Source organism: Scyliorhinus torazame, chromosome 13 (assembly GCF_047496885.1).
Source record: "Scyliorhinus torazame isolate Kashiwa2021f chromosome 13, sScyTor2.1, whole genome shotgun sequence".
Lineage (NCBI taxonomy): Eukaryota > Metazoa > Chordata > Chondrichthyes > Carcharhiniformes > Scyliorhinidae > Scyliorhinus > Scyliorhinus torazame.
In genome coordinates, this window is record NC_092719.1 from 113050473 (window position 1) to 113065112 (window position 14640).

Sequence of the window (14640 nt, forward strand, 5' to 3'; positions counted from 1 at the left end):
CCGCAGATCGGTGAGCCCACGCATACTCACCTGCCACATCCCGCCGGTGCCTGAGTTGAGTGATTCACGCTGGTGGGACTGGGCAAAATGGACGGCTGTTCGGCCCATCGGGGCCCGGAGAATCGCCGGGGGGGGGGCACTGTCAATGGCCCCCGACCGGCGTGGCGGTGATCCCGCCCCCACCCGAAAAATGGCGCCGGAGAATACGGCAGCCGGCGTCGGGGCAATGGGGCAGAATTTGCGCCTCCCACTGGGGATTCTCCGACTCGGCGGGGGGTCAGAGAATCTCGCCTCTTACCTAGGTTCTTTAAGAATATTACTGCAACAGATACAAAATACAATATATAACAATTTCTACATTCATCATATGAGGCAAATACATTATGTTAGTCAGCATCGGTAGGGGCAGGGAAGGACAACGCAAGATCAGTAGGGAACACATAAAATGCCACCCACAGTTCATCAGTGGACGATCTCCAAGCAGTTATTCTGAGCAAATCAATTTTAAAACCTGGAAAGACGGAGTGCTGTATATGCTTCCATCTTACCAACTTTGATTCCTTGGCACCTTAATAAATATAACTAAGTACATTATAGTTACAATTATAAATTACACCACACACCTTGAAGGGTAGTTCAGTATACTCTTCCAAGAACATTTTTAGCTGGCTAATGCAGATTCGTAAGTCTCCATCCGTGAATTCATAGGGAATATTGAAACCAAGTGGCCCAAACTTTCTACGTTCTATGGTGATTCCATGGAAAAGACATAAGGATAGCAGAAGCGACTTAAAATTCCCAGTCTGAAATTAAAGGAAAAAATGTTAAGAGGTTAGTATCCAGATTAACTGAACTACGGCTGTTGAAAGGGCTTTGAAGTAAAAAGTGGAGGGAGAAGGGGTCAGGTGAGGAGAAATTTAAAAATCTAAAAAGAAAGATCAATGGATCGGTGTAGCAATCTGGATTTAGATAAGTATGAGTGTGGCAGGAAGGATCAGAAAGTTTAACAGTAATAGTACATTAGCAAATAAGGACCAAGCAGGAAATAAGCATAAAAAATTAGAATTAAATGCTCTTTATCAGAATTCACAAAACATTTATGACAAGAGAAATGTACTAGTGGCCCAAATAGAGATAAATAAATGTTATCTCATGCAGCCTTATGCTTCAGGGTTACCACATCCATAAATTTGCTATCCAGGCATCTCTGAGCCTCATGGATGCACTGCTATGATGCCGATGCTGTTCAAACTCTGAAACACTGAGCTTGAGCTTTTCCAGCTGATGACACTAGATATATGTGAGTGTCTAGAGCAAGAAAAACCTCCTGGACTTCCCCCATGGAACAGGATGCGCATTCACAGAATAAGGTGCCATGCCTCTAGATATTAGACTATTAAATAAGTTAAGAGAAATATTATTGACTAAAACATTCGCCAATCTGCTCCTTTCTTTGTGCTGACAGTAATATAGGTGCTTTTATTACCTCTCTTCCAAACACTGGGGCTGATATACCTCCAGGCTTTTTGGTTTTAATCTACTTTGTTGTCCCTTATGCTTCTGTAATTGCCTTTATTTTAAGTGTAAGTCTCTTGTTTCAGAATTAAATATGTCACTCTCAAACCTAATGTGAAATTCCATCATAATATGATCATACAATTCTTTACTATGAGATTACTAATTGACACTATCTTATTATACAATACAAGAGCTAAAATAGCCTTATTCATCCCTGGTTGGTTCACAACACACTGTTCTAGAATAGTGTCTCAAATGTATGAGACATAGACATAGAATTTACAGTGCAGAAGGAGGCCATTTGGCCCATCGAGTTCGCACTGGAAAAACCGACCCATCTAAACCCACAACTCCACCCTATCTCTACAACCCAGTAACCCCACCTAACCTTTTTGAACACTATGGGCCATTTAGTATGGCCAATCCATCTAATCTGCACATCTTTGGATGGTGGGAGGAAACCGGAGTACCCGGAGGAAACCCACGCAGACAGGGGGAGAACGTGCAGACTCCGCACAGACAGAGATCCAAGCCGGGAATCGAACCTGGTATCCTGGAGCTGTGAAGCAACTGTGCTAACCACTGTGCTACCGTGCTGCCCATTATTCTATGAACTCAGCCTCCAGGTGACCATTGCCAATTTGATTTGTCTAATCGATCTGAAGACTAAAGTTCCCACCATTATCATATTGCCTTTGTTACAAGCTCCTATTATTTCATGATTAATACTTTGTGCAACTTTATAGCTACTGTAAACTGCATCAATCAGTGTTTCATAACCGTTATTATTCCTTATCTCCACCCATATTGAATCTACTTTCAGATTTTGTCCTCATGTACTCCTTTATTATCAGGGCTATTCACCCTCCTATTCAATCTGGTTACATTTTACCTGCCTTCTCAAATTGCATGGAATATTTAGTCCCTAACCTTGGTTTCCTTGCAACCAGGTCTTTGGAATGAGAAACGATTCCCAAGGATCAACAACCAGAGAGCACCAATTTAAGGGGAATGGCAAAAGAGAATCACAGAATCCTACAATCTTTCCAATGCAGAAGGAGGCCATTTGGCACATCGAGTCTGCACTGGCTCACTGGGGAAAGTGAGCCCCTGCCTTGTCACATGGTGCAGCTTTAAAGTACCCCGAGCTCACCCGACTTGGCTGCACACTTGCTACTGGCACCCTGTACAACAATCGGACCCAGTCTATAAACCCCTGCCCAAACCCGAACTATCCTACAAGTACTCCCATTCCACCCGATCAAAAGCCTTCTCTGCATCCATTGCTACTGCCACCTCCACGTCCTGTCCCTCTGGGGGCATCATTACCACGTTCAGCAGTCTCTTAATATTCGCCGACAGTTGCCTCCCCTTTACAAACCCCGTCTGACCTTTCCCTATCACCCCCGGCACACAGTCCTCAATTCGCGAGGCCAGGATCTTTGCCAGCAATTTGGCGTCCACATTTAGTAACGATAACGGGCGATAGGACCCACACTGCTCCGGATCTTTGTCCTTCTTTCGTATTAGGGATATGGACAGCTACAATAATGTAGGGGGGAGCTCTCCCTTTTCCGTCATCTCATGATGTACCCTCACCAGCAGGCCCCCAGGTTCCCCCCCCAAACCTCTTATAAAATTCTACAGAAAACCCATCCGGTGCCAGGGCCGTCCTTGTCTGCATCGTTCCCATGCCCACCATCACCTCTACCAGTCCAATGGGGGCTCCCAGCCCCTTCACCAGGTCCGTCTCCACCTTGGGGAACTCCAACCCCTCCAGGAACCGCCGCATTCTCTCCCCCTTGGCCGGGTGCTCCGATTCGTAGTGCCTCCTATAAAATTCCTCGAATACCCCATTCACCCCCACCGGGTCCAGTACCACTCTTCCCCTCCTATCCTTCATCCTTCCGATCTCCCTCACCGCCTCCTGCTTCCGAAGTTGGTGGGCCAGCATCCTACTAGCCTCCTCCCCATACTCATACATTGCCCCTCTGGCCCTCCACAACTGCCCTACTACCTTCCCCATGGACACAAACCCGAACTCCATCTGGAACTTCTGCCTCTCCTTCAACAATCCTGCCTCCGGGGACTTCCGGGTGCGACGATGACCAGCTAAGTCGCACGTTTCGGCAGCTCCCGGTGGAACGGACTTTTGGGCTCTTAATAAGAGCCCCAACGGCAATTTTAACGGCTAAAAGCACTGTGCGGTAAACCAGAAGGGAATCCCCCCTGGATACGGATGGAAAAAGGAGAGGAAAGTGGCCGGATTGCGGTGGATCCTTTAGAGCAGCGGCAAGGAAGGCAAGCAAAAATCAAAATGGCGTCGGAAGGTGGCAGTTTAATATGGGGCCCTGAACAACACGAGTTTTTGAAACGCTGCGTGGAAGAGCTTAAAAAGGAGATGAAGAAGGAGCTGTTGGCCCCGATATTACAGGCGATTGAAGGGCTAAAAGATGAGCAAAAGATCCAGGAGCGGGAGCTTCAGGTCGTGAAGGCAAAGGCTGCCGAGAACGAGGACGATATACAGGGCCTGGTGGTGAATACGGAGATGCACGAGGCACACCATAAACGATGTGTGGAAAGGCTGGAGGTGCTGGAGAATAATGCGAGGAGGAAGAATTTAAGGATTCTTGGTCTTCCTGAAGGTGCAGAAGGGGCGGACGTCGGGGCATATGTGAGCACGATGCTGCACTCGTTGATGGGATCGGAGGCCCCGACGGGTCCGCTGGAGGTGGAGGGAGCCTATCAAGTTATGGCGCGAAGACCGAGGGCTGGAGAAATTCCTCGAGCCATAGTGGTGAGATTCCTCCGTTTTAAGGACAGAGAGATGGTCCTAAGATGGGCAAAGAAAACTCGGAGCAGTAGATGGGAGAACGCGGTGATCCGCGTATATCAAGACTGGAGTGCGGAGGTGGCGAGAAGGAGGGCGAGCTTTAATCGGGCCAAGGCGGTGCTTCATAAAAAGAAGATCAAATTTGGAATGCTGCAGCCGGCAAGACTGTGGGTCACATATCAAGGGAAGCACCACTACTTTGAAACGGCGGATGAGGCGTGGACATTTATTGTTGAAGAGAAATTGGAATGAGTGGGTTATTAAAAAAGAACGTTTGAGACAAAGTGGTGGGGCGAATATGGGGGGCGAAGAGGGGGGAAAAAGGGGGGAGGGATGATTTTTATGTTGTTAATCCTGCGACCCGGTAACTTTTCTCTCTTCCACAGGTTGTGGGGGAGGGAGGAAGGGAGGTGGAGGAGTTGGGGGCGTTGGCCATTGGGGGCGGGGCCAAAAGGGAAGCGCGGGCTTTGTTCACGCGCTATGATAATTATGGCGGGAATAGGGAAGCAGGAAGGAGGGGGCGTCGCACGGTGCGAGCCGAGGTCACGGGAGGAAGCCGAGGTCGGCCAGAGTTTGCTGACTTCTGGGAGCAACATGGGGGGTGTAACTACGCTAGTGGGGGATCTAGCGGGGGGGGGGGTGGGAGGGGGGGAATTACTGGGTTGCTGCTGCTGGGGAGAAGGGGGAGCTGGTATGGGGTGGGGTGGGCGGGGCGGGGGGGCACCGCCTGGGGGGGACACAGCTGCGTGGGAACCGGGTGAGGAGCTGGGTAAAAGGGGATGGCTAATCGACAAGGGGGGGGTAAAGAGCCCCCCAACCCGGCTGATCACGTGGAATGTGAGAGGGCTGAACGGGCCGATAAAGAGGGCACGGGTACTCGCACACCTAAAGAAACTTAAGGCAGATGTGGTTATGTTACAGGAGACGCATTTGAAACTGATAGACCAGGTTAGACTACGCAAAGGATGGGTGGGGCAGGTGTTTCATTCGGGGCTAGATGCGAAAAACAGGGGGGTGGCTATATTAGTGGGGAAGCGGGTAATGTTTGAGGCAAAGACCATAGTGGCGGATAGTGGGGGCAGATACGTGATGGTGAGTGGCAAATTACAGGGGGAGGCGGTGGTCTTAGTGAACGTATATGCCCCGAACTGGGATGATGCCAACTTTATGAGGCGCATGTTAGGACGTATCCCGGACCTAGAGGTGGGGAAGTTGGTAATGGGTGGAGATTTTAACACGGTGCTGGAACCAGGGCTGGACAGATCGAGGTCCAGGACTGGAAGGAGGCCGGCAGCAGCCAAGGTGCTTAAAGACTTTATGGAGCAGATGGGAGGAGTAGACCCATGGAGATTTAGTAGACCTAGGAGTAAGGAGTTTTCGTTTTTCTCCTATGTCCACAAAGTTTATTCGCGAATAGACTTTTTTGTTTTGGGAAGGGCGTTGATCCCGAAGGTGAGGGGGACGGAGTATACGGCTATAGCTATTTCGGATCACGCTCCACATTGGGTGGACTTGGAGATAGGGGAGGAAAAAGAACGGTGTCCACCCTGGAGAATGGTCATGGGACTAACGTCGGATGAGGGGGTGTGTCTAAGGGTGAGGGGGTGTATTGAAAAATACTTGGAACTCAATGATAATGGGGAGGTCCAGGTGGGAGTGGTCTGGGAGGCGCTGAAGGCAGTGGTTAGAGGGGAGCTGATATCAATCAGGGCACATAAAGGAAAGCAGGAGAGTAGGGAACGGGAGCGGTTGCTGCAAGAACTTCTGAGGGTGGACAGGCAATATGCGGAGGCACCGGCGGAGGGACTGTACAGGGAAAGGCAAAGGCTACATGTAGAATTTGATTTGCTGACTACGGGTACTGCAGAGGCACAGTGGAGGAAGGCACAGGGTGTACAATACGAATATGGGGAGAAGGCGAGCAGGTTGCTGGCCCACCAACTGAGGAAAAGGGGAGCAGCGAGGGAAATAGGGGGAGTGAGGGATGAGGAGGGAGAGATGGAGCGGGGAGCGGAGAGAGTGAATGGAGTGTTCAAGGCATTCTATGAAAGATTATATGAAGCTAAGCCCCCGGATGGGAAGGAGAGAATGATGTGTTTTCTGGAACAGCTGGAATTTCCTAAGGTGGAGGAGCAGGAGAGGGTGGGACTGGGAGCACAGATCGAAATGGAGGAAGTAGTGAAAGGAATTAGGAGCATGCAGGCGGGGAAGGCTCCGGGACCGGATGGATTCCCAGTTGAATTTTACAGGAAATATGTGGACTTGCTCGCCCCGCTACTGATGAGAACCTTTAATGAGGTGAGGGAAAGGGGACAGCTGCCCCCGACTATGTCAGAGGCAACGATATCGCTTCTCCTAAAGAAAGAAAAAGACCCGCTGCAATGCGGGTCCTATAGGCCTATTTCCCTCCTGAATGTAGACGCTAAGATTCTGGCCAAGGTAATGGCAATGAGGATAGAGGATTGTGTCCCGGGGGTGGTCCATGAGGACCAAACTGGGTTTGTGAAGGGGAGACAGCTGAATACGAATATACGGAGGCTGCTAGGGGTAATGATGATGCCCCCACCAGAGGGGGAAGCGGAGATAGTGGTGGCGATGGATGCCGAGAAAGCATTTGATAGAGTGGAGTGGGATTATTTGTGGGAGGTGTTGAGGAGATTTGGCTTTGGAGATGAGTATATTAGATGGGTACAGCTGCTGTATAGGGCCCCGATGGCGAGCGTGGTCACGAATGGACGGGGGTCTGCATATTTTCGGCTCCATAGAGGGACGAGGCAGGGATGTCCTCTGTCCCCATTATTGTTTGCACTGGCGATTGAGCCCCTGGCAATAGCATTGAGGGGTTCCAGGAAGTGGAGGGGAGTACTCAGGGGAGGAGAAGAACACCGGGTATCTCTGTATGCGGACGATTTGTTGTTGTATGTGGCGGACCCGGCGGAGGGGATGCCAGAGATAATGTGGATACTTGGGGAGTTTGGAGAATTTTCAGGATATAAACTGAACATGGGGAAAAGTGAGTTGTTTGTGGTGCATCCAGGGGGGCAGAGCAGAGAAATAGAGGACTTACCGCTGAGGAAGGTAACAAGGGACTTTCGCTACTTGGGGATCCAGATAGCCAAGAATTGGGGTACATTGCATAGGTTAAATTTAACGCGGTTGGTGGAACAGATGGAGGAGGACTTCAAGAGATGGGACATGGTATCCCTGTCACTGGCAGGGAGGGTGCAGGCGGTTAAAATGGTGGTCCTCCCGAGATTCCTTTTTGTGTTTCAGTGCCTCCCGGTGGTGATCACGAAGGCTTTTTTCAAAAGGATTGAGAAGAGTATCATGAGTTTTGTGTGGGCCGGGAAGACCCCGAGAGTGAGGAGGGGATTTTTGCAGCGTAGTAGGGATAGGGGTGGGGCTGGCACTACCGAGCCTAAGTGAGTACTACTGGGCCGCCAATATCTCAATGGTATGTAAGTGGATGGGAGAAGCTGTTTTTAAGCACTTCACTTCCCACACAATCATTGCAGCCACAATGATGGCTCAGAGAAGACCTGCCCCGCCCCGAGTTCAGGAGTCCGAGATGGATTCACTGCTCCATGCCAGTGAGGAGTGGAGGGACACCTTCTTTCCCAGGGTGGGCCGCAGACTCAACCCGTCATCCTGAACAATGCTTGGGAAGTGGTGGCAGAGGCAGTCAGTGTTGCCACCCTCACCAGGTGTGGAGGCGGTGGCGTAATGGTATTGTCACTGGACTAGTATACCAGAAACCCAGGGTAATGCTCTGGGTCCCGGGTTCGAATCTCGCCACTGCAGATGGTGAAATTTGAATTCAATAAAAATCTGGAATTAAAAGTCTAATGATGACCATGAAACCATTGTCGATTGGCGTAAAAATCCATCTGATTTACTAATGTCTTTCAGAGAAGGAAATCTGCCATCCTTATCTGGTCTGGCCTACATGTGACTCCAAACCCACAGCAATGTAGTTGACTCTTAACTGTCCCCTCCAGGGCAATTAGGGATGGGCAATAAATGCTGGTCAAACAAGAGGAGCCAACGTCCCATGAACGAATATTAAAAAAAAGACAGCTGGTGATCTGGAGGGGTGGGAGTCACTGGTGAGGCTTCTGCCCTGAGAGGGGCAGAGAACCAGGGAGGGTACCAAAGGCCACAGTGCAAGTGAGGGGTGAGCTCTGCTCTACTGCGCTACTGAGGAGTGCCAACACCTGGAAGGCCACTGATTGAGCTTGGCCACACCCATCCCATTGATGATACCGCTGGGGTATGAAGGTTTCCAGACGGTCGGCCTAGGTGTGCTACCAGATGACCAGAGGGTCTCTGAACATTTACAGGACACAGTAAGAAGTCAGTAGAGTGAACAGACAGAGGCAATGTTAATAGCACCAAAACACATACTGCAGCAATGGTGGTCTGAGCCAGGCCACCCCAGTCCCGAGAATTACACCCCAAATCTATAGACTTGGCACCAAGTCATTCCCCACTACTGCTGTTGGCCCGGGGAACCACCCCCACCCAGTAAGCCCAACAATCTTTGAGGCTTTTTCAGAGTCTTTTTAGCCCAGAGCTCCCCCTCAGCAGCTATGGCACCCAGTCCCAGCTCGTAAATATTTGCACCCTTCCGCCTAAGAGGGGCGGGACATCTCCCGGGAGAGGTGAAACATGTGGGCTGGGATTCTCCCTTTTGGGGACTAAGTCCCCACGCCCACCGGAAAACGGGCGAGAATCACTCCGGACTTTTTCCTCAAAAGTCAGGGGTGATTCTCTGTTTTCCAGGGGGCTAGCAGGGCCCCAGCGTGCGTCCTGCAGCTCTGGTTGCCGGCAGGGCCCTGCTGTCCAGCCCGTGTGGCTGCGCACGGGCACGGCGGCAAGCGGGTCCGCGCATGTGCACGGCGGCCCACTTCAGCGCGTGTAAGGTAGGTCCCCCCCAGATCGCGATGGCCCGCTGATCGGTGGCACCCGATCGCGGGCCTGGCCATCGCTGAGGCCCGCCCCGGAGTCACATTCTCCCCATCCCCCCACCAGGATCGCTACTGCGGCCACGGGTCCGAGTTCCCACTGGGTGGTACCAGATGATAACCACGCTGGCGGGAGTTCAAGAACAAAGAACAAAGAAATGTACAGCACAGGAACAGGCCCTTCGGCCCTCCAAGCCAGTGCCGACCATGCTGCCAGACTAAACTACAATCTTCTACACTTCCTGGGTCCGTATCCCTCTATTCCCATCCTATTCATGTATTTGTCAAGATGCCCCTTAAATGTCACTATCGTCCCTGCTTCCACCACCTCCTCCGGTAGCGAGTTCCAGGCACCCACTACCCTCTGCGTAAAAAACTTGCCTCGTACATCTACTCTAAACCTTGCCCCTCTCACCTTAAACCTATGCCCCCTAGTAATTGACCCCTCTACCCTGGGGAAAAGCCTCTGACTATCCACTCTGTCTATGCCCCTCATAATTTTGTATACCTCTATCAGGTCTCCCCTCAACCTCCGTTGTTCCAGTGAGAACAAACCGAGTTTATTCAACCGCTCCTCATAGCTAATGCCCTCCATACCAGGCAACATTCTGGTAAATCTCTTCTGCACCCTCTCTAAAGCCTCCACATCCTTCTGGTAGTGTGGCGACCAGAATTGAACACTATACTCCAAGCGTGGCCTAACTAAGGTTCTATACAGCTGCAACATGACTTGCCAATTCTTATACTCGGCCGGTAATTTGCAGAGAATTGCCGTGGGGACCTATTTCAGCGACTGCCGGCGATTCTCCGGTCGCCGGAGAATCGGCGGCCCGGCGTCGAAGTGGCATGGCTGGAATTTCCCGCGCCCCCAGCGATTCTCTGACCCGGCTCGGGCTCGGAGTATCCCGGCCGTAGTGTCCAAGCCATTATTGATACTTAAATCCGTGCAAATGACGGTTTTGCATGGACCCATTTGCACGAGGCGTGAACGTCGATAACGCCATCCGTGAGAGGTCAGAGCATGATGTTGGAAATGGTGTCGGGCGCAAATGGATTTTTTCCATTTTACGTGATTCTCTGCCCGATCGTGATTCTTGCTGTGGGCATCGCGAAACGGAGAATTCAGCCCTACATCTCTTAGGGAGAGTAGCAATTAGATCAGACAAAAGCAGAGAAAGAGGTAAGGCTCTAGGTTTGGAAATGCATTGGTGGAATTAGTTTTGGATTGTTCTAATAATGAGCTGGCAAGGCAATGATGTGCTGAAGTTTCCTTCCATGCTCTAATTCTCCATGGTTGTTCTAGAATCTCTACAATGTAGAAGGAGGCCATTTGGCCCATCGTGTCTGCACCAAACCTCTGAAAGAGCACTCCACTCAAGCCCACTCCCCTGCCCTATCGCAATAATCACTTAACCTAACCTACACATCTTTGTGACCCGAAGGGGCAATTTAACATGGACAATCCACCTAAGCAACACATCTTTGACTGTGGGAGGAAACCGGAGCACCCGGAGGAAACCCATGCAAAAGGGAGACGTGTAAACTCCACAAAGACAGTTACCCAAGGTCGGAACTGAACCTGGGTCCCTGGCGCTGTGAGGCAGAAGAGCTAGCCACTGTGCCACACCTCACCTGCTGAGGTTTTCCATAATTTTTTGTTTTTATTTTGAATTTTAAGGTGCTGGACTCCCTTTCCAGAAGAAATAGTTTCTCCTTATCTATTCTATCAAATCCTTGTAACTACGTTAAACCCCTCAATTAGAACACCCCAAATCTTCTATATTCAAGTGAATACATGTCTAATCTGTGCAATATGTGACTGATTCCTGGGATTAGGGGTTTAAAAATGAGTAACGACTAGACCTATATCCCTTAAGGGTTAAGAAGGGTGAGAGGTGAAGAACAATCTACTGGCTACATCCCACGGGGAGAGGCCTCTTTGGGAATTTACCCGGTTTGCCACACCCCGCGATATCTAACGGGATTTCACGAAGGGCGGGATCTGTATTCGGGACTCTGTTCTAATTTGGTTAGATCGCGACCGTGAACTCATTGAAACATATAAAATTCTTAACAGACCTGATGAGGTAGATGTTGGGAGATTGTTTTTCGGAGAGATTCTGGGAGTGGGAACCTCCTGGTTTAAGAGTCTGAAACTAGAGGTCACAGTCTCAGAATAAAGAGTCGGCCATTTACAACCAATTTGAGGAGAAATTTCCTGACTCAAAAAGTTCAGAGTCTGTGGAATTTTCTACTTGAGGGAACTGTGGATACTCAGTCATTCAGTATATTTAAGACTGAAATCAATCGTTTTTGAAAATTAATGGGGTAGCACAGTAAGGTGGAGTTGAAGTAGATCATAAGTCATAATCATATTTCATGACAAAGCAGGTTTGAATGTTCTACTCCTTCGCCCATTTCCTATGTCCTAACCTGGCTTCATAATTTAACCCTTATATCAATTTGGTGATGGGCAACATGGCAAGTCTCTGTATTCTTAATTTATAGGTTTTACAATGCGATCACCTACACATGAGGAGGCAATTTGGCTCAACAAAACAAGCCTGCAGGATATAGTGGTGAAAATGAAACAGACTGTGTCTCAAGGTCACCTTAAGATCTGATGAAAAACAAATCAGGACAGGTGAATGAACAAAGGTAAAATGTCATATTTTGACTCAAGGCAATATTCCAAAATTCAGTCAGATTGAGGCCGCGCAAATAGCTCTGGTACTATTTACCTACCATTTAACAAAATTACGATCACTTTATGTTATGTTGAGGTGGGTGATTCAACACTTAAAAATCTTACCCTGGGAATCCATTTAACAGCAACATGCATTTATATAGTCATTTAAGTTGTAAAATATCCCAAGGTGCTTCACAGGAGTGCTGCCAAACAAAAACCACAGGGAGATCTCACAACAGGTGACCAAAAGCTTGGTCAAGTAGGTATGTTTTTAAGAGCATGGAGAGGGTACTCCAGAGCTTAGGGCCTAGACAGACAATGGTATGACTGTGAATGGTGGAATGAAGAAAACTGGGGATCCACAGGAGCCCCTATTCAAGGAGCACAGAAATTTGAGAGTTATGGGGTGGTATTTCTCACACAATAAAGTCTGCAGGGTAAAGTTCTAGACTGCTACAAATTTGTATTGTCCATCCAATGATGAATAGATTTTCCTTTGTAAAGGATGTTAGTCACAAGAAGACTTGGTTAGCAGTACAAAGGTTCCTCCCATAAGAAGCTGCAAGACTAATCTGGTTAGGAATAAAATGACAACATTTAGTTGTAATGGAAAGGCATTATACAATTATGTGCTATTATAGTATAAATTCATAGAAGGGTTGCACATATATAAATCAAGACAAGCATTAAAATAGAAAAGCTTTAATTCTGATGATACTACCTTGTTGTTCTGGCCATCAACAAGATGGAGGAAGCTCTGATTATAAATTTACCTTAGAACAAGAGTTCAGAAAATCATCAGTGAGGTTCATGTAGGTTTTCATTAAATTTGCTTTTATTCCCCTTGGTGGTTCAATCGTCATCTTAGAGCCACTTTGAAGGATTGAAACTGGAAACTTATTGCTTGGTAAACTAGTCAACCAAGTCCTGAAATCCCGATGAACCTGGATGTTAAAAAAATATAGAAATCTTGCTGAATAAACCAGAAGCAGTTCTGAAAAATCAAATTAGCAAAAGTCCATACAGTGCTGCTACCTCGATTTAACAAGGTGATGGGGTTCCCACCCCAGTATAACATTTGGGGACAAACCAGCAGGTTCCATCAGGTTGTCCAGTAGGTAGTTAATGGCCGCTAATTTGGTTTAAAGTGAGACTTCTGTTCCCATCTGAGGAGTAAGCTCCACCTCAGAGAGATGCCAGCCAATCAAAAGGTTGGAAGCTTTCCAGTCCCAGTAGAGCCACCAGGAGCAGTGGCCACCGCAGTTACGGTATTCAGTCACTGACACTGAAGAACCATAGAACTGGAGTGAAACTAAGTGGGTGGGAGGCATTGAGGCCAGGCTAGAATGCCCTGGTGGGGATGGTGGGGTATTGCCAAAGGCCAGGAGGTAGACAGGGCAGGGGGGAGGGGAATCTCACTGAGGGGGTGGTCTGGGGTGAGCCCGCCCAATAAGCTGAGGGGGTGGTTCGTGACAAAGGTTAGTGATAGGCCAGAAGAGTGGGATAGATTCAGAATGCAGCAAAGATGGACGAAAAAAAATCTGCAAGGAGAAAATAAACAATGAGGGAAAGCTAGTGATAAACGTAGAAACGGACAATAAGAGTTTTTTAAGGACGTTAACATGAAGAGAGAAATGAAAAAATGCATTGGCCCCTGAGAGAATGAAACTGGGAAGTAATTATGGGGAACAAGGAAATGGCAGAGGAGTTAAATAGATATTTTGATTTGGTCTTTACTGTAGAGGATACTAAAAGCATCCCAGAAATAGTTAAAAAAATACTTGGGAGGAATTAAATACAGTAACCATCACCAGATCATTTGTTTAGGCAAACTAATGGGGTTAAAGGCTGGCAAGTCCCCTGGACCAGATGGTTTGCTGCCAGGACCTTAAAGGAGGTAGCTGCAGAGATTGTGGAAGCATTGGTAATCATTTTCCAAAAATCCTTAGATCTGGAACTGTGCCAAAGGATTGGAAAACTGCCAATGTGTTACCCTTGTTCAAAAGGGAAGGAGGAAAAATGCAGGAAATTACAGGCCAGTTTGTCTAACTTTAGTGATCGTAAAAATATTAGACTGATTATTAAAGAGAGAATAGCAGTGCATTTGGAAAGTCATAATCTGATCAAGAGGCAGCATGGTTTCATGAAGGGGAAATCTTGTCTGACAAATTTACTTGAGTTCTTTAAGGAGGTAACAGTCAGAGTAGATAGAGGAGAACCAGTCAATGTTGTATATTTTGATTTTCAAAAGGCATTTGGTAAGAGGCCAGACTAAATTCAAGATAGGAGCTCATGGTGTTAGAAGTAATATTCTGGCATGGATAGAGGATTGACTAACTAACAGGAAGCAGCGAGTAGTGAGAAGCAGGCTTTCTCAGGTTGGAGGGCAGTAACCAGTGGAGTGCCACAGGGATCAGTGCTGGGACCGCAGCTCGACACAATATATGTTAATAGTTTGGAGGAAGGAACAGAATGTACTGTGGCCAAATTTGCACATGATACAAAGGTGGGTGGGAAGGCAGGTTGTAAGGAAGATATCGTTTGCTGAGAGATATTGACAGGTTAAGTGAGTGGGCAGAAAATTAGCAAATGGAATTCAATGTGGGAAAATGTGAGATTGTTCATTTTGGAAGAAA

At 48.3% G+C, this 14640-nt stretch overlaps 1 protein-coding gene across 1 annotated transcript in view; it reads right to left on the reverse strand.

Annotated features, from left to right (window-relative positions):
• Positions 1–14640, reverse strand: part of dnah1 (dynein, axonemal, heavy chain 1) — a 1119271-nt gene that overhangs the window by 124750 nt on the left and 979881 nt on the right. The window contains exons 70-71 of the mRNA XM_072472076.1: positions 12778–12948; positions 624–803 (exon numbers count right to left, since the gene is read on the reverse strand). Coding sequence (XP_072328177.1) covers positions 624–803; positions 12778–12948 — 351 coding nt within the window. The remainder of the gene's footprint in view (positions 1–623; positions 804–12777; positions 12949–14640) is intronic.